General features: G+C 40.9%; 2 protein-coding genes across 4 annotated transcripts; both read left to right on the top strand.

Moving 5' to 3' along the window:
- The first annotated feature begins 302 nt into the window (after positions 1 to 302).
- On the top strand, positions 303 to 7,780 carry slc39a9 (solute carrier family 39 member 9). Of its 2 annotated transcripts, XM_061794697.1 has the most exons (7): positions 303 to 811; positions 1,328 to 1,436; positions 2,423 to 2,659; positions 4,214 to 4,282; positions 4,564 to 4,649; positions 4,737 to 4,871; positions 6,281 to 7,780. In XM_061794697.1, the coding sequence occupies exons 1-7, from the start codon at positions 716 to 718 to the stop codon at positions 6,515 to 6,517; spliced, it is 969 nt and encodes a 322-aa protein (XP_061650681.1). In that variant the 5' UTR covers positions 303 to 715; the 3' UTR covers positions 6,518 to 7,780. The 2 variants fall into 2 exon arrangements, with proteins under 2 accessions (XP_061650681.1, XP_061650682.1); XM_061794698.1 differs by lacking the exon at positions 303 to 811 and having other exon boundaries at positions 1,326 to 1,436; positions 2,393 to 2,659.
- A 137-nt stretch (positions 7,781 to 7,917) lies between these two features.
- Positions 7,918 to 18,839, top strand: plekhd1 (pleckstrin homology domain containing, family D (with coiled-coil domains) member 1). Of its 2 annotated transcripts, XM_061794693.1 has the most exons (13): positions 7,918 to 10,276; positions 11,004 to 11,097; positions 11,171 to 11,260; positions 11,910 to 11,986; positions 12,685 to 12,776; positions 12,844 to 12,896; positions 12,982 to 13,076; positions 15,244 to 15,337; positions 15,467 to 15,663; positions 17,027 to 17,159; positions 17,329 to 17,473; positions 17,547 to 17,690; positions 18,667 to 18,839. In XM_061794693.1, exons 1-13 carry the CDS (start codon positions 10,122 to 10,124, stop codon positions 18,837 to 18,839), a joined length of 1,542 nt encoding a protein of 513 aa, XP_061650677.1. In that variant the 5' UTR covers positions 7,918 to 10,121. The 2 variants fall into 2 exon arrangements, with proteins under 2 accessions (XP_061650677.1, XP_061650676.1); XM_061794692.1 differs by having other exon boundaries at positions 17,329 to 17,690; positions 18,667 to 18,835.
- The last annotated feature ends 342 nt before the right edge of the window (positions 18,840 to 19,181 follow it).

The following is a 19,181-nucleotide window of genomic DNA, read 5'->3' as shown; positions in this document are numbered from 1 at the left end:
ATTTGTAGATACATGAATACACATGAATGGCAAAAGTGACGTCATTCGTTCTAGGTTTGGTGAAATGACGTATCAGATATCCGAGATGCCAATTGTGGATAGGAAAAATTTTGTTATGTGAAATGTTATTTGACTTGGCTAAACTAAATTTCAGATATCTGCAACAATTGTCCAGTGTCGCTGATAAATGTTACAAAAGTTTGCTATCCCCCCCAAAAAAAAAATCCTGATTGAAATTCTTATATATAAACATATACAAACATACTTATGCTGACAAAGGTTTGCCACCTGCAGCAGTGATGTGGCAGTAAAACATCACGTGACCCGGAAGTACTCTTCCCCTGCTAGAGCTAATTAGCATGTTTGTTTGCTCGCCATAGACACGTCACGAGCGCGTGAAACACGCCTTAAGAATATATATTTTTAACGGGACTCATATGGAAGACATGAAGCCCGGCGTGGCCTGCTTGGACGTCGACGTGTCGAGTCGCCTAGCTCGTGAAACGCCGCCGCGGCCCGGGCAATAGCACCCCCCTCGAAGCTAGTTAGCTTAGCGAAGAGGAGGCCATTAATTAAATTACACGTCGTCGTTTGTTGACTCGTTCCACTCGTTTGTGAAGCTCGGTGGTTTGAGTTCTGGGTGCGTCTTTTGCCTCCGAAAGTTTTCACATATCTTGGGGAGATTCGATTTAGCCGCAGCGTTCAAAGTGTAGCCATGGAGGACTTGAGCTCCATCAGCCTGCTGTCTCTTGCCATGCTGGTGGGCTGCTATGTGGCCGGGACCATTCCCTTGGCAGTCAACTTCTCAGAGGTAAGCTTCTACGACAGGACAGGGTGTGCAAACTCTTTCCTCCAAGGGCCACTTTGACATGTTTCTGGTGTGTGGGAGGAAGCCACGCAAGCACAGGACGACCATGCAAACTCTACACAGGAAGGCCGGAGCCCGGATTCGAACTGTGAGGCAGATGTGCTTAACCACACGTTTACCGTGCCAAGTATACAAATCCAACGTAGTTTTCATAAAAGTTGTCAGGGGCGACGTACTGCACTCCCCCCTTCCTCAATTTTCCGTGACTCACCCTTGTCAGGCTCCACCCACTTAAAAAAAATATATATTACATTTTTTTATTTTTATTTTAATGCCATGGGCCAGAATACACCAAAAAAGTAATTGTCTCAATTTACTGTCAAATTGACTTAGTGTGAAATCTGGGTCTTTTCAGTTGAACACACAGCTATTATTCTATTGTATGAATGGCAACAGGTGGATACATTGCCTTCAATTTATTTATTTTTTGCTTGTGTTTCTCGGCATGTGTCCAATCAGGAGAAGCTAAAGCTGGTCACCGTGTTGGGAGCGGGACTCCTGTGCGGCACGGCCCTCGCCGTCATCATTCCCGAAGGCGTCCACGCTCTTTACGAGGAAATCCTGGAAGGTAAACAAAAAAAGTGTGAGGAGGCGTCACATCTCACTTAACGGCACTTCAACAGCAGCACCGAGTCCACGTTCATTATTTTTGAATAGACACAGCCAAGCATATGATTTATGAAACATTGTTATGGCATATAATTTGATGGTTGCGTCCCTGCCACTGGTGAATGCCAGAACTAAAGCAATAGGAATTTGGGCTCTTACTTTTTAAAATATTCCTGTCTCTTGTTTATTGTATGTAAAGAATCTTTGAGCACTTTGAAAAGTGCCATTCAAATGAAATGATTATTTTATATAGTTTTTTTCTGTACTTTAAATATTTCAATGAATTTTTTATTAGAACATGTTTTACATTTTTCATTTGAAAAAGTGACAGTGTCATGTATTTTGCAATTGCAGGAAATGGACAGTTTGAAGTCACAATATATACATTCAGTTATAAAAGAGTTTTCTGTTTTTGTATTCACCTTTTTATCATTTAGTTTTTTTTTGCATATTTTTTAAATTTAAAAATATTAAGTAACATTTCCAACTCAGTATAATTTTTTTAAACTTAATTTTAAACAGTTTTTTACTATTTTTTTAAGATACAGTGTATATATATATATTTCCATTTTGTTTATTGCAATTTCATGGAGAGTTTGAAAACATCATGTACACTATATACATTAAGTCAAATTGAGTGTATTAACTGCATTGGGGGTTAAAATCACATATTCATATTGCATAATTTTGTATTTAATTTATCGAGTTGTATGTTGCATCTTTAGTATGGACATCACTTTGTTACAGTTTTATTTTAAAGTGCTCTGTAAATCAAGTTGAGTTGAGTAACATTTGTCAAACACAAATATTAGCTTTATGGTAACTGGATGTTACCTGTCATAAGAAAATATTTTTAAAACGTTATGGTCTGACAGCGCCCCCTATTGCCCCGTTAATGTCTTTGCCGTCCAACAGGCTGAGTGTTTTCCAAACATTTCTGCGCAGGGGGCGGGCATCACCCCCCGAGCCAGGTGGGCATTGTCGCTGAGGCGTCGGCCAGGGGCGAGGCGGCGGCGGTGGTGGCGGCGGCGGCGGCGGCGGCAGCAGCGCCGGGCACGGACGGCCACCACGAGCACGGCCAGGAGCAGCTCCACGCCTGCATCGGCGTATCGCTGGTGCTGGGTTTCGTCTTCATGCTGTTGGTGGACCAGATCGGCTCGTCGCACATGCACAGCGCCGAGGGTGAGATGCAAACATGGATGCCAAGGATTTGTTGTTGTGTGATGTAAGGCTGCAACGATTAAGCAAGTAACACAAATAATTCGATTACAAAAATGTCACTGCAAAATCTCTGGCTCAAATTTTCAAAGGGATTATTTTTCCATACGGACTAATGTCACTGTCAGTCGCACGCACTGCTCCGTGTAGAAATAAGTTGACGCGATGGCGGCGAGCCAGGAGGAAAGAGACAAACTATTCAAAATTTGGGATCATTTCACACTTAAAAAGGAAGATAAATTGCAAGGTGTAACACTACAGCACATCTATAATCGCCAACACAAAATAACATATAGATTACAGGTGGAGCAATTCATCGATTAATCAACAAAAAAATCAATTATCAAATTAACGGACTAATCGTTTAGAGCTATTGTTTAACTTAAAATTGTCCAAATCCTCTGGTTTTAGCCTCTCAACTAAATATTCTCTGATTTCTGTAGTCATTCATTAAAGGAGACTGATTATTCAAAATAAGATATTTGCAAAAATCTGCTCTTTCTTTTGAAAACAATGATCGACATTTTTTTTTCCAATTTTCTGACGTTACTGACCAAACTAGTAACTGAATCATGATCAATTCATGGGCAAAATAAATCATGAAAAGAAATTATTTGCAGCTGTAGTATGAATAATCTCTAATTGACATGGAGTCGAATCTGAAGCAGCATCAGACGTGTATATCAAATTAGTCGTTTTTCGCATTAATCTGTACCCAAGAAGTAGCGCTCAGTTTCAAAAAGGTTGGTGAATATATTTCTCAATTGTTGTCTATTTAGTTTTGTTTAATCATTAGCCCAGTGGTTCGCAACTGGTCAGGCTTCGGGACCCCCCCATCACTCCTTGTAGACAAGCCTCAACCCAAATTTCAATATCTCAATTTAATGAAAACGTATTGCAGTTTGAACCTGACATATGCATGTATTTAACAATAATGCACATTTTTTATCTGATTAATTGATGGGATAATTGATGGACTTCTTGATTCTAAAAATATTTGCTAACTACTGTGTATCGTAAATGCATTGGCAGGAAAAAAAAAACGTGATTACGGTTTGCCGACAACTTTCGCCGCTCTACTCCTTCTACATTTCTCCACCTGATTCAACATATTCACCTTATTCAGGACATCCGGGCAACTAGTTTCCAGTCCCCAAAATCCTCACTTCCCAGAATTCCACACAAAATAAACATTCAAGTGAATGAGACAGCCAACAAAACAATATTGGCATTCAAACTTTAATTTAGCTAGTTTCCACCTTCCAATAATTCCCATGTTCCCCAAATTCCATGCTTTTTACACGGAAATTCCCAAATCAAAAGATATTTTACACATTGACCTCCTTAGTCTACATTTCTTGATTGATTCAAACCGTTCCAACTTCAGAATATTTAACTCATTCAAGACATCTTGGGTCCCTTTTATCACCTTCCTCAAATTCCAAAATTGTTACAATAATTTCTAATTGTTTTTGTTGTTCTCTTATGTGTTTGTCTGCGTGTATGTTTATGTAACAGATTCGGAATCGGCCAGAGTGGCCTCCTCCAAAATTACCACCACCCTCGGTCTAGTGGTGCATGCTGCTGGTAAGTCAAATTAAGTGTCTTCACCTTCAAAGTCCGTATTTGATTTTGGAAACAGACAGAAAGGCGAGGTCATTCCAAGATTAGGTTGAAAAAAAATTGCAAGACGATTGCGAGTTACTTACTAGTTATTACCAGGCCCACGTCTGTTAGCCTGTCTGGCAACGATTTTTCCCATTTCACTGGCATTTATTCACTTGTGGCGTTCAGAGGTTTTGCTACTGATGTGACCAGTGAGTGTTGCTGTTTGCGAGCCACTAATCATCACGATTTGTCGCTCCCAGCTGACGGCGTGGCCCTTGGAGCCGCCGCCTCCACCTCCCAAACCAGCGTCCAGCTCATCGTTTTTGTCGCCATCATGCTCCACAAGGTAAACCGCGTGTTGGCGAACGTCCGGACACTATTTTGATGTAAACATCAATCTTTTATGGAAGATGTGACAGCATACCTTCCGCAGGCCCCCGCCGCGTTTGGCCTTGTGTCCTTCCTCATGCACGCCGGGCTGGAGAGGAATCGCATCCGCAAGCACCTGCTGGTGTTTGCCCTTGCCGCCCCCGTCCTGGCCATGCTCACCTTCCTCGGACTCAGCCAGGTACAACCTGCATGGCGTTGTGGCATGGCGGCCGTTTGGATCAGCCTCGTGTTTGTCTCATTGTACACCAATGGAAAGATGTATTTTGAAAGTATTCACCACACTCTGACGGAGAGCTAAAATGGACATTGTAATGTTATATATCTTCTTGTGACAAACTCCATCAAGTCATATGTCAAATTAAAGGTTGTGTTGAGGGATTTTCAGATCTTGCATTTATTTGGCAGTATGATGTCTAATGATGATGCAATGATCAAAAATATACTTAAAAAATACAGTAATCCGCTGCTATTTGTTAGTGTCCAAGCTCTACCGAAAAACCTCAAGTAATTAACACCCCCGTACCCAGATTTATAATTGTCAGTCATTAATATTGTTAAAACTGTAAATATACCACTAATTGTGATCCCAAAAAGACTTTTGTCATTTCAAACCCATCTTACAACATTTAATTAAATGGCCTACAGATGAATTCACAAAAAATGTACCTGAAGTGCGCGTGAACATATGGCGAAGACTCCATAACTTCCACTAACAAACTGGTGCCAAAGCTTGTTTCTCAGTCAAGGTGAGATGTATCACTTCAACATACTTCCTTGAGACCACTTCCTATTTAAACACAGCTTTGGCTCAATATGTGACATCTTAGTGCATTACAATAGCTAACAAATAGTTTTCCAGTTAATAACAGAGGATAGGTTACAAAATAATGCATCTAGGTGAATTCATGAATAAGCGGGGTATTACGGTACTTGGAATAAATCACCCCATTGCATATTAAACTCAAAAAATACAAAATCACTTTCTGATCACAATTGTTCTTCTACGTCAGAGCTTTTGACAGTAAAGATTACTAGTCAATTAAATAATCAACTTGTTACTATTTAATTGATTGGATGATTAACTGGTTAACATTTCAGTTCAAAATATGTTAAAATTTCACTGGATAAAAGTAGAAAAATACCCATCTCACCAAACCACATCGAGTCATACGTCCAATTATAGGCCTTGACAAATTTACAGATTTTGCGTTAATTTGTCAGTATGCTGTTGTATGAAGATGCACTGACCCCCCCCCCCCCGCAAAAAAAAATATTTTGTTGTTTGTTTTAAATACTTTCATACATGACAAATTCTTTATTAAACTAAAAAAAAACTTTGATGATCACTTATGTTCTTCCATTTCAAAGCTTTTGAGGGGTTAGTTAATTTGTTGGTTGGTTGATTGAACATTTGAGTTTAACATCCGAATGTCAATATTTCTCAAAATCGTGATGCACCAACCCTCATTGACTTCTACGTTGAGTTAAAGACTATGAGGAGGGTTTTACAGATCTGATGTTTTGTCGGTATGACGACGCAACGATTGGGAGGCCCAAAAACTTTTTTTTTCCCCCCCTTGTCCACAGAGCAGCAAGGAAGCGCTGTCAGACATCAACGCCACTGGCGTGGCCATGCTTTTCTCGGCCGGCACCTTCCTTTACGTGGCAACTGTGCACGTGCTGCCCGAGGTGGGCGGAGTGGCGGGCCACAGTCACGGGGCGCCGGGCGGCAACGGCGGCAAGAGTCTGAGCAAGGTAGAGGTGGGCGCCCTGGTGCTTGGCTGTCTCATCCCGCTGCTGCTGTCGGTCGGCCATCACCATTAGGATGACGGTGGAAACAAAAGACGTGAACGTGGAACTGTTATATTCACGGGTGATTTTTGTTTTCTTTTTTTTTCTTTTTTTTTTCTTTTTTTTTTCTTTTTTTCCAAATTTTATTTTATTTTTTTATATAAACACTGTACAGATAGATCTCTTAGACAGATTTAAAGTGACGTTCAAGTGCCATTGTAGCTGGACCTCCGCTACTTCCTGCTTCTGGGACGTTGTGTATGTATATTTTGTTTCTTTACGGCGGAATATCTCAATTAACAAGGTTTCTTTAGTGCCCCTCGCCAATTAAAGGGGTATTCCATACACGCAACCACAACGAGATCACTATTTCTGGGCTATGATTGTGCTAAATTCACTTTAATCTGTTAAATGCAGTCACCAGAAATCATGACTTTTTTCCCCATTGGGCTTGAGGAACTTTTGAAACATTTAGGGCGGTATAGTGTATATATATATATTTTTTTTGTCATTCCACAGTGAGTCTGCCTCATGTTTGATGGTGCAAAGTGGGTTGTAAAGCAACATGTTTTATGACTAAATTAAATGTCTTTTTCTGTTTTTAAACTGGTGCAAACAAACAAACAAGTGTCACGCCTCGCTTTGCTTGATAAGCTCATCAAATCCAAATACTTTTGTCCATCGCTTTTACTCTTTTGGTGATATTTTGTCATGGGAGGGGGGAGGGGGGGAAGGTGTCGTGAAAAGTGCTCAGTGGGAGCCTTCCCTGTGAGCACGTGTTGGGAAAAGCAGCTTTAGTAGTGTAGTTTAGTGTGAGCGCGCCGGGATGGATAAAGCCACGAGGAGGAGGATTTGTGTTGTCACGTTCAATGGCGATGTCCTCTGCTTGTTTCTTTCCTCTTAAATGTGTCATTACTGCTTTAAATCTCTCCCTCTCTCTCTTATATATACATACACACTCACACACAAGGGGGAGAAAAGCCGTTAATGTTGACAGCTCACCATTAAGAACATTATCTGTAATCTGACATCACACACACAAACACATGATCTGACATATGTTTGAATGTGCTCTACTAGATTCTCACACAGGTTCCCCCCCCCCCCCCCCCCCCCTGTATGTTCTAACCCAGTGAGACCCAAACCTTTATCGTGCCAAGGCAGCCATTTTACAGAAAAATCTCATCGTGCAGCACCCAACAAAAATACTGAAATGTATGAAGGGCAACAGGTGGATACGCAGGTTTATCTTACCTTTTGCCATCTAATGGAAGAGCATTAAATTTCTCAGATTTGTCACGGTCTCCATGGTATAGATTAATAAACAACCATTTTCATACAAATTAAGTGAAATTTGAAAATTGCCAGCAGCACCCCTGGTGATCTGTCATGGGAATCTCTGTCGTAACCCATGTTCTAACACAATTTCTCACCCATTTTTTGACACGTTATGACTGTTTCAGGCCCATTTTCTGGTATGGTCTAACACACTGGTTCGCAAACATCAGAATCCTCTTTATTTGCCAAGTATGTCAAAAACACACAAGTGCCACCAAGGTTTTATTCTTAAAAATGTACCTGTATTATTTAAAGCCACTGTGACAGGCACAGTTTGGATGTTAACACTGCGCTTACTTAAATAATAATATAAAAAAAATGCTTCTTAAATATTAAATGCAAATGTTTGTACTGCATTTGAAAGTTAAATACTACAGAAAGGTACTTAAATGTATGCATAGCTAATATGTTTGATTGTAGTTTGTGTTCTAGTGTCCGTGTACCACAAGTGGTACTTGAGTCGTACCACACTTTGAGAATCACTCGTCTGACGCGCTCTCTGTGTTATGACCTACAAATTGTGAACCATCTTTTCATATTTTCTGGCACACATTATGACGTTGGTTCTGATGTTTCAAATCGTTTTATACTCTATATTGTAAGTTCTACCGCTTGTTCTGACCCGTATTCTGACGTTTTGATGCAATATGACCCTGTTTCATATCCACCTGATATGTTACGACCCAGATTCTATTTTGAATTGGCCTAGGTGCTTACCTTGTGTTCTGAGAGAGAGGTTTTGACCCACGTTTTCACATTTTCTGACATATTTTGGCCCATGATTGCAAACACCTGACATGTTCCGACACATTTTCACACTAGTTCCGTATCATCCTTATTCTGGCCTTTGTTTTCAAATATTTTGACATATTCTGGCCCATCTTTTTGGTATCACACGACGCACTCTGACCACACACTGTGTTATGGCCCGTATCCAGAAAACGTTTTCTTTTAAACTTATCCTTGTTCTGACCCATGAATCACATATTCTGACCCATGTTTTAACACACATTTGTTCTGTTATGGCCCTTGTTCTGACCCATGTTTTCATATACAGTATTTAGCATGTTTTGACTGCTTATCATCTTTTTTCTGACCCATGTTCTGCTCAATGTGCTGATCCATGTTCTCATTTCTTATGACCTTTGTTTTCATATACATATTCGGACACCAGTCCGGACACGTCCTTGTTTACAAATATTCTAACAAATGTTAGGTTTTGTCTGACAAATGTTTTGGTATACCGATAATACGCCACATTTTGACCCCTGTTCTGACCCGTGCTTTGATATCTTCCGCCATTTTCTAACCCATGTTTTTGTATATTCTAACATGTTAATGTCCTTGGTCTGACACATGTGAGCCATGTTTTTACATTTTCTGACCCACGTTCTTAGTTCTAATGGCCCATGCGTTCATGTACTGTAATACATGTTAATATCGGTTCTGGCTCATATTTTGGTATAATATGACACATTATGACCCATGTTTTCATGTATTCTGCTCCTTGTTGTTCCGCCACAACTTCTAGGTTCTGACCCATGTTTTCATAGATTTTAACAGGTTCGTATCAATGGTCTGACATGTCCTGGCCAATGTCCTTCCACATTCTGACCCGTTGTTTTCATATATTTTGACCCATGTACTTTATGTTCTGGCTCATGTTTTGATATGTTCTTCAACATGTTCTAATATGTTCCGGCCCATGTTTTGGTATAATAGGACACATTCTTACCCATGTATATGTTGACCCATGTTCTGGCCCATGTTTTCATGTTCTTTAGCATGTTTTAATATGTTCTGGCCCATGTTTTGATATAATCGGACACATTCTGCCCCATGTTTTGATTTATTCTGACCCATCTTCTGATATGTTCTGGCCCACGTTGTGAACAATGTTCTGACATCTTTTGGGCCACGTTGTGAGCATTAATCTGACAGTGCAGGTTTTTAGCCTCAGCCCAGTTATAATGCTGCTCTTAAACTGCTCCCATGCAGTAATCTGAAGCGCAGCTTTTACTGGCTGGAGCGCAATCGACCTTCCAACATCCATCCTCAACCCCGTCATCTCCAACCACCCCCCTCCTCTCCCCTCCATCCTGCCTCCAGCTGATGAGCGTATTGGCATCTGCATTCTTCCGCCTCGCTGACTTATTGAGGATTTGTTAGCATTCTCGTTTGCAGCGGGTTAATTGTTATCGACTATTTTCTCTTTCAAATGGATTCACGTATCTGATTCAGTTTCCAGCGCGTCCCTCCTTCTCTTCCTCCTTCTCCTCCTCCTCTTCAACCGGGTGGGATGTTCCCGTCCTCGTCCAGAAGCTCGGCGTTCTCGCCCTGGTCGTCCATGGAGCAGTCGGACTCGGAAGCGTTGGACATTAGCGCCAAGGTGCAGCTGCACGGCGTCCTATGGAAGAGACCCTTCGGACGGCCCTCGGCCAAGTGGTCCCGCAGGTCAGAACTTTCCAGATGTATTAACAACACTGTTTATTATTATGTCTGCGCATTAGATTCAAAATATTAGAAATTGCTCTCCCGTTCATATGGGATTTGTGACAATTTTAGCTGTACCTGTATAACATAGTTATGACATTTTATGTCATCATTGTCAATATAGTGAGAGTGCTGACTTATATACACTCATCATCCTGGTGACATAACCATTAAGGCGTCACAGATAAGTCAATTTGCAGCGCGCTCTTTGCGATCGTTTGTGTGTGTGGTGAAGGTCATAGCATGCATTTATTTTTATGGCCAGTGATGCAGGCTCGCACTTGTGTTGTAAGGTCAAAGGTGGTGTGTTTATAGAGACACGCCACCGATTTAATTCATTTAGTTGAGTGGAAAAGCGTTAGAGCAGCATAATTGGACAAAAAAGTAGTAAGCATGGTATACGACAAAACTAGATTGGATTAACCCAAAAAACGTGTATACAGGTACATAATGTATACAGTTATATATATTAAAAATAGCCCAAAATATGTGTATAAGTATGAAGTAATTTTACCATATAACAGTCCAATTTATTTATTTTTTTATAGAGAGGAAGTCTTACTATTACCATATTAAATGTAATTTTATAGGGGAAAAATTGTAAGTCGTTATCTTTTAACCTAAAAACATGTATTCCACGGTTGTCGAACAGTTACTTTTTTTTCTTTTTTCTTTTTGTCATGCAAAGATTCTTCGTGATCAAAGACAGCTTTTTGCTCTACTACGCTGAGAGTGAGAAAAGAAGTTTTGAGAGCAGCAGGATCTTCAACATCCACCCCAAGGTCAACGTCTGCCACCATGGGGCCTCCGCCAGGGAGGTGTGCTCACTCATCTTGTGCGTTTATGTTGTACTAGGGAGTGATTCCTCTGGGAGGATGCGTGGTGTCGGCCACAGAGGACATGGGCATGCCCTTTGGCCTCGTCATCAGCCTGGAAGACTTCTCAGTGAGCACTTTTACTAAATCATAGTTACAGTATGTCAACAGGGCTGATTCTAAAGACAGTAGTTGAAATCTTAGGACAATGAAGTCTGTTCTTTTTGTAGTGTTTTTTTCTTTTTAAGAATAAAGTCAGATTTCAAAGTTTTTTTGGGGTAATATTTTCTTAGTCAAGGTGGAAAATCATAATATGGAAACTATAGTTAGATTTTTAAAAGAATATAAACCTTTTATGGGAGAAAATTTTAAATCTTACCATTATGAAGGAGTTTTTTTTTTTTTTTTTTTTTTTTTTTTACAATGTATTTTTTTAAAATATAAAAATGACACAATCATTAAGGAATTAAGTCAGATTTTGGGAGAAAAAGTTATTTTTTTTAAAAATATGACCAGATTCAAGTCCTGTGTTTTCAAGATAAGTCATATTGCAAAAATACAGTTAAAATACAGATTTTTCTGTGAAAAAGATGGATTTTCTTTACAGAGGAAGTCATACAAGAATATTGTATTATTTTTTTTAGATTAAAAAAACAAAACAAAATCGTAACATTATGAGATTCAGGAAAAATGTCGTGACGAGATTAAAGTTTGAGAGGGCAAAATGTCCTATTGTAACGATTGAATTTGATTTGATATTTACAAATTTTGGCAACCAGGGCACCATCGTGGTGGCTGCTGAGTCTGAGGAGCAGCAGCTGCACTGGATGGAAATGCTGCAGGAGTCGGGCAAAGTGTAAGAAACCCTATTATGTTAATTATTATTTTATACAGTGGTGCCTTGAGATATGAGATAAATGTGTTCTGTGACCATACTTGTAACTCAATACAAACATTTCTCAAAGCATCTTAACACCCCAAAAGCGAATTTTATTGTATTTTTTAAAGAAAATAGTACTCTATTGTACCTTGATTTCTAAAAACATATAGTAATGACATAAGTAGAATGTAAAGACATTTTTGCCACATTTTTTGCTTGAAGTCAATGGACATTGCACTGCTCCTGGTGTGCCCACTTTGGTCACCCGGGGGCAGTATAATACAGCCATATGGATAGTCACGGAGGTGGTCACTTTTCAGTAAGCTGCAGTATTCTTGGTTGTTCTTTGCAGAGGGTAAAGAATACATGCCTGTGAGTTTTTTTGTATTATCACTTTACATTTGTTGCTCCATTAAGCTAGTGGACTTTAAGGAAAAGTTATGTGGTTGTTTTAAATGTGTGTAATCCTTTATTTGTTTAGTGTGACAGTAAACTTCAACTGGGAGTGGTAATAAACAACTGCAGCCTCTTTTTTTTTTTTTTTAAGAATTGTTCACTAGGTTCAAAACTGCCGCTTATCTCCAAAAACCCGTGAGCCGGGTCGCTCGTATCGCAAGGCACCGGTGTAGATTATTTTGTATTTTAGATGATCGCTTTTGTTTTTGTGTGCACAGCACGTGGAAAAATGCTCAGCTGGGTGAGGCCATGATTGAAAGTCTGGAGGCTCAGGGGCTTCAGCTGGCCAAGGAGAAGCAGGAGTACTTGGGTAACTTTGTGTGCGTGAGGTGAAGTGTTTTTGAACCACGTTGCGATCCACTGTGTTCCTCCTGCAGATAAGCTGATGGAGGAGACTGAGGAGCTCACCCACCAGCGAGCACAGAGAGAAGTAAGACTTTTTGATTCCTTTTTTCTGCAGCCATGTTTATGTTGGTGTGTTTTTAGTTTTTGTTTTTTTTCTTCCTTCTCTCCAGGAACTGGAGCGTCTCAATCAGGTTCTTGAGGAGGAGAAGATGAAGTATGAGGAAGTGGTGCTGGAGCTCAAGGCCGAGCAGGAGCAAATCAAACTGTGAGGATGTAACGTTGACGTATTTAAAGACCCTGTAAAGTCAAATCAAACTTCGAAATACTCAACATGATACACGTTTGAAGATAATTGCTGAAAATGTGCAAAGACTTAGTATTATGTAGGACTCAACTGTGGAGATTTAGTGTTGAACTAGTTTTCACCATTTCAGTTTTAAAAATTTTTGGATGGGGGGCATGGCTAAGACATTGCCCAGTGACACGCTATGGGATCCAGCATGAGTCGCACCTTGCCTACTATAGAAGAGCTTGAGCACTTTCACTCACATCAGTGGTTATCCAGCGCAATTGCGAGTTAGTTATTATTACTAGGCTAAAGCCTGTTAGCTTGCATGCTTGCTGGTAGCTAATGCTTCTTGTCATGGCGCAAAAGCCCCTCGACGACCCGGTGGGATATATTCCAGCCACTGGAGCCTTTACAGAGCGGGCATATTTTCATGGCTCTCACATGTAGGGATGTGTAAGCATAAGAAAGATGTGCGGTAGTTGATTGACAGTTGAGTGTTGAGCGAGGCGTGGTTTCATCATATTCATCGGACACACCCACAGCGTTTGAAAGCAGAGAACTACGGCTTGATTTTTCATGATTTTGAAGCGTCATTTTATATACTTGGCAATTTAAAAAAAAAAAAAAGTTTTTACATTTGGTAGAGTTTTTAATTTACATGACAATTTAAATTTTACAGAGACTTAAGTATTTTTTCCTTTTGTTTTGTGGGAAAAACAAGTCAGAATCTTGGAAGAATTTTTTAGTTTTTTTTAAACATAACGTCATGTTTTACGAGGAGGAAATGGTAAAAATTTTATTTTACAATATATATATATATATATTTTTTTTTTCTTCCACCGAAAGTGCAGATATTGCAAGATTAACATTATATGTTATCCTGGGCCAAAAAAGTTGTCATATTTTTGGGGGACTTTTTTTTTTTAGTAGGTGAAAAAGTTGTAATTTTACAAGAATTTCTTTTTCTTTTTAATGTCTTACAACAGAATCGAGTAGAATTTTGGGAATGTGTTGTATTTTTCTGGAAGGAAAAAAAAAAGAATACGGCTGCGCAATGTCCACCACTTGGCAAAGCTACACTTCCCTCATTAAAGGTTCTGTTCTTTTACATTTTTTGTTTTATTACACAAAGTAATATACTTTTTTTCTACAACCCCAATTCCAATGAAGTTGGGACGTTGTGTTAAACATAAGTAAAAACAGAATACAATGATTTGCAAATCATGTTCAACCTATATTTAATTGAATACACTACAAAGACAAGATATTTAATGTTCAAACTAATAAACGTTATTGTTTTTAGCAAATAATCATTAAGTTAGAATTTTATGAGGCGGCACGGTAGATGACTGGCTCGAGCGTCTGTCTCACAGTTCTGAGGACCAGGGTTCAATCCCCGGCCCCACCTGTGTGGAGTTTGCATGTTCTCTCCGTGCCTGCGTGGGTTTTCTCCGGGCACTCCGCTTTCTTTCCACATCCCAAAAACATGCATAGTAGGTTAATTGACAACTCTAAATTGCCTGTAGGTGTGAATGTGAGTGCGAATTATTGTTTGTTTGTATGTGCCCTGCGATTGGCTGGCAACCAGTTCAGGGTGTACCCCGCCTCCTGCCTGATGATAGCTGGGATAGGCTCCAGCACGCCTGCGACCCTAGTGAGGAGAAGCGGCTCAGAAAATGGATGGATGGATAGAATTTTATGGTTGCAACACATTCCAAAAAAGCTCGGACAGGGTCATACTACGAAGCCACGCTGTTGTGACACGTGCAGAATGTGGTTTGGCATTGTCTTGCTGAAATAAGCAGGGGCGTCCATAAAAAAGACGTTGCTTGGATGGCAGCATATGTTTCTCCAAAACCTGTATGTACCTTTCAGCATTAATGGTGCCTTCACAGATGTGTAAGTTACCCATGCCATTGGCACTAACACAGCCCCAGACCATCACAGATGCTGGCTTTTGAACTTTGCATCCATAACAGTCCAGATGGTTCTTTTCCTCTGTGGCCCGGAGGACACCACAGAACACAGAACAGACATTTTTAGAGGGGTCACTATTAATTCTACTTGTGTGGATGTCCCACGGGACAAAACTGATCTCTTCTCGGTGGTTGTGATGTGCGTCATTTGCTTTTTGTTCCGTCAGCGACCTGGACGGCACGGCTCAGTCTCTGCGCGGCGTGGAGAGTGAGAAGGAAGAGCTGAGCGGCCTGACCGTCATGCTGCAGAAGTCCATCGAGGTACGTAACAACTTTATTGACAACGCTGATATAACAAGTTACCCAACAGCGCCGCCGTGACATCGCTGACATTTGGGATCAATGAAGACCGGTGGGAAAAGGTCCTGAACCTCTCTCGTGTTTTCCCAGCAACTCTCCCAGGAGAAACGGAGAACTCTGGAGCTGCTGGAAGCCGAGGAGGAGGAGGAGTTGGGTGGTGATGATAATGAGGCGGAGGTGGTGGAGAGCAGGAAGGAGCTGGGAAACCTGGACCTCCTGCAGGATCTGCACCACATCGAGGAGCAGATGAAGCTGCTGCTGAAAGAGAAGGAGCAGGCGGACGAGAAGTAAGAAACGCACATTAAAAAAAGGATTTGTTCCATTTCTTCATTCTTAATTTTGTATTCATTTATCTCATCCAGTAATTTGTTCCTTGATTTATAGAAATAACAAATATCAAATAAACAATTGTACTAATACAGTACATTAAATATTTATTAAATAATTGCTTCATAAATGATAACTAAATATAAATTAGCATGAATTATTGTGTTATCAAAATAAAGCATTTGATTTATTGCGTTCATATAGTGATGTTTGCCAAAAATATATTCATTTTTATTCATTTATCTCATTAATTTGTGCGTCGGTTTATTGTAATTAAACAATTAAAATAATTTACACCTATACAGCTTTGGAAAAAATAAATGAAGAAGCCACTGGCTGCAAAATTCCTATTTTGCTATTTATAAGGTATTTGTAGGTTATTCTATAAACAATTGAAACCATAACTCTCAAATTCCAAATACCAAAAAAGGGTCAGTGTGTTTTTTTGGAAGGGGGGTTTCTCTCAATATTTTTGTTGCGGTCTATATAAATAATAATAATAATAAAAAAAGTAAAACTAATAAGTCATTGTAATTATATTTAGTATTAATATTATTATTATTATATAACAACTATTTACATACTCATTTTTAAAAATGTATTTATTCATTTTCACGTCATCTATGAATTACCTGGCCCTTCTGCCTGACTTTGAAAATCAAGTGGCCCTTGAGTGCAAACACTCGCGCCGGCCCCGCTTGAAATGTACAGCACGAGCTGCTCATGCTAATGCTGGTGGAAAAAGTGCATTGATTGTTACACAAGCGCAAGCATCGAGTGTCAACTTCCAGGCAGGCTTCGATAGACTGGGAAGCACTAATCGTGTATTGTTGTTTCCTGTGTCGCTTGCGAAAATATGGTACACTGGCGGTGTGTCAGACATAAAATTTGGTAAATTAGAGGTGCGTCGGCTGGTAAATATGGTATGCCGGTGGTATACTGGAGATGTGTCAATCATAAATGTGATGTAAATAGGGTAAATTGGAGGTGCATGTAACGGTCAATATGTAAATATTGTACTGTACGTGGGAGGTGCGTCGTGCGTTAAATAGGTAAACGTGTTACACTGCAAGCACGTCAGGGATTCCTACATTCGAGTAGTGATTGAACTGATTAGTCGACTTTACTACTCCACATCGACATTTCAAGCTTGAAGTCAATATGGTATCGGAGGTATATTGTACTTTAAATTTGGTACACTGGACGTGCGTCAGCTGCGAATGTAAATGTGATTAAAATTGTAGTATTTTCGATCAAGCGTTTGTATTGATTCAATTTGATGTTGTCGTCGTCGTCGTCGACGTTGTTGTTGTGCTGCTGCAGGCTGCGTGAGAACCAGCAGCGGGCGGAGGTCCTGCAGCAGGAGCGAGAGTTCTACTCGTCGCAGGCCAATACGCTGCAACACTCGCTCTCTCAGCTCACCGCAGACAAGAAGCAGACGGAGGCCGAGCTGCAGGTAACACAGGCACACATCATCATCCATCAATACATTTCCTTCTTTTCCCCCATTTATCGTCAATTTATCGCTGTTTTTCCACTATCTTTTGCAAGGGTCTAGTTCCGATTTTTACTGTATTATTATTGCTGATCTTCTTCACCTTCGCCCTTGAACTCCTTGCTGTCAGGCGGAGATTGAGTCTCGCGTGGAGCTGGAGAAGAGGCTGAAGCAGGCCGAGGAGGCCCTGCAGGACCTGGAGAAAGGCCTGGACTCTTTGGACCGCACCAGCGAGCGAGACCAGAGGATGAGAGGGGACGTCACTCAGCTGAGGCGTGAGTTGAGCTCGCAATACGTCGACATTGTGCCTTCTAAATGTCTTCCTGACGTTGCCGTGGTGTCGATCAGGCTTCTTCGAGGAGTGCATCTGCGCTGCCGAGATCGAAGCCAAGCTGCCGGCCATCATGAAGAACGCCGTCTACCTCCACAAGGCGGCGGCACGAAGGATCAAGAGCTGCCGGGTCCAGAGGAGAGCCTCTCGACGACACTGGTGTAAGTCACACGCTCACCGTCAAACTTTGGTTACGGATGTGTTGCTCGCCATTTACGCTACATGTCGATCAATGACGTTATACACCTTGACACAACGCTCCCGTGGTTAATCAAAACTACAGTATAAGATTGGAGGTGCACCGATAAATAAATATGATGGAAAACTGGTACATTGGAGTTGCGTCACCTGCTGAATTATAGTAGTATACTGGAGGTGCATTTGTCCTAAATGTGATATCAATATAGTGCAATAGAGGTGAGTCAGAAGGTAAATATATACATATGTTACATTGGAGATGCATCGGCCATTAAATTGAGTACATTCAAGGTGCATCGGCAATTAATATGATGTAAATATGGTACTCTAGAGGATCATCATTCATTAATTGGTCACATTGGCGGTGGGTTGGCTGTTAAAGTCGGTACATTTGAAGTGCATCGTCCGGTAGATAAGGTACTCTGGAGGTGCGGCGGACATAAAATATTTAAATATGGTACACGTTGGCTGGTACTTAGTAGTAATTATGATGCATAGGAGGTGTGTCACCTGTTAAATATTGTACATTGGAGCTGCCTTGGACGTTAAATATGTAACTTCGGTACACCGGTGGTGCCTCAGACATGAAATATGTAAGTATGGTACTTCCTGGTGAGTCAGACGTTAATTATTGTACGTGCACCTGGAGGTGCGTCGGCTGTTAAGTTTCGTACATTGGAGGTGCGTTAGACAAATATGTAAATATGGTACACTGGAGGTTTGCTGGCTTTACAATTTGGAGGTGTGTCAGACATTAAATATGATACACTGGAGACAAGTCAAACGTTAAATTTGGCACATTGGTGCTGCTCTGTCAACCAGTAAATGTACATTACTATCTCATACTGTACATCAATGGTGTATCATCCGTGAACATGTTAATGTGGCACACTGGAGGTGTGCTGATAATGAATGAATACGGTACTCCCCTTTCCTCAGTGAAACACTCCAAGTCGTTCGCCACGGCGAGCCTGGACGTGGGCGGCGCGGGCGGCAGCATGGAGGAGTTGAGGGAGACGGCGCGCCGCCTCACCTCCGACAGCAGCTTCCGGGAGAGCGTCTATGAGATCATAGCGCGCAAGGACGCCACCACCAGCTTCGACCAAGACTGACGCCGGACGGACTACTTGCCCGCGTGGAGGTAGACGTGACCATGTTTGTTAAGAGGCCCACCTGTGAGCTTGGAACGTAAACGACCAACATGGCCCACGTTTAGCATTAGGGTTACATTGTAGTGGATTATTCTAGTACTTATGCTACTTGGAGGTGCGAGGGCCCATGGAAAGTTAGAAAACATTTTGCCCCATAACACCGGTTTCACCGATCGACACAAATTTGGATGCACATGTCTATCATGACAAGATGAAAATGATGATGATGAAAAATCTCAAAGATCATTGCCTGAAATTGAACAGGAAACTGGCTATTTTGTTCTGGAGCAGCCATTTTGGCTG

Source organism: Phyllopteryx taeniolatus, chromosome 13 (genome assembly GCF_024500385.1).
Source record: "Phyllopteryx taeniolatus isolate TA_2022b chromosome 13, UOR_Ptae_1.2, whole genome shotgun sequence".
NCBI classification, from domain to species: domain Eukaryota; kingdom Metazoa; phylum Chordata; class Actinopteri; order Syngnathiformes; family Syngnathidae; genus Phyllopteryx; species Phyllopteryx taeniolatus.
The sequence above is the reverse complement of the archived record's forward strand: the minus strand, read 5'-3'. Positions and strand labels throughout refer to the sequence as shown.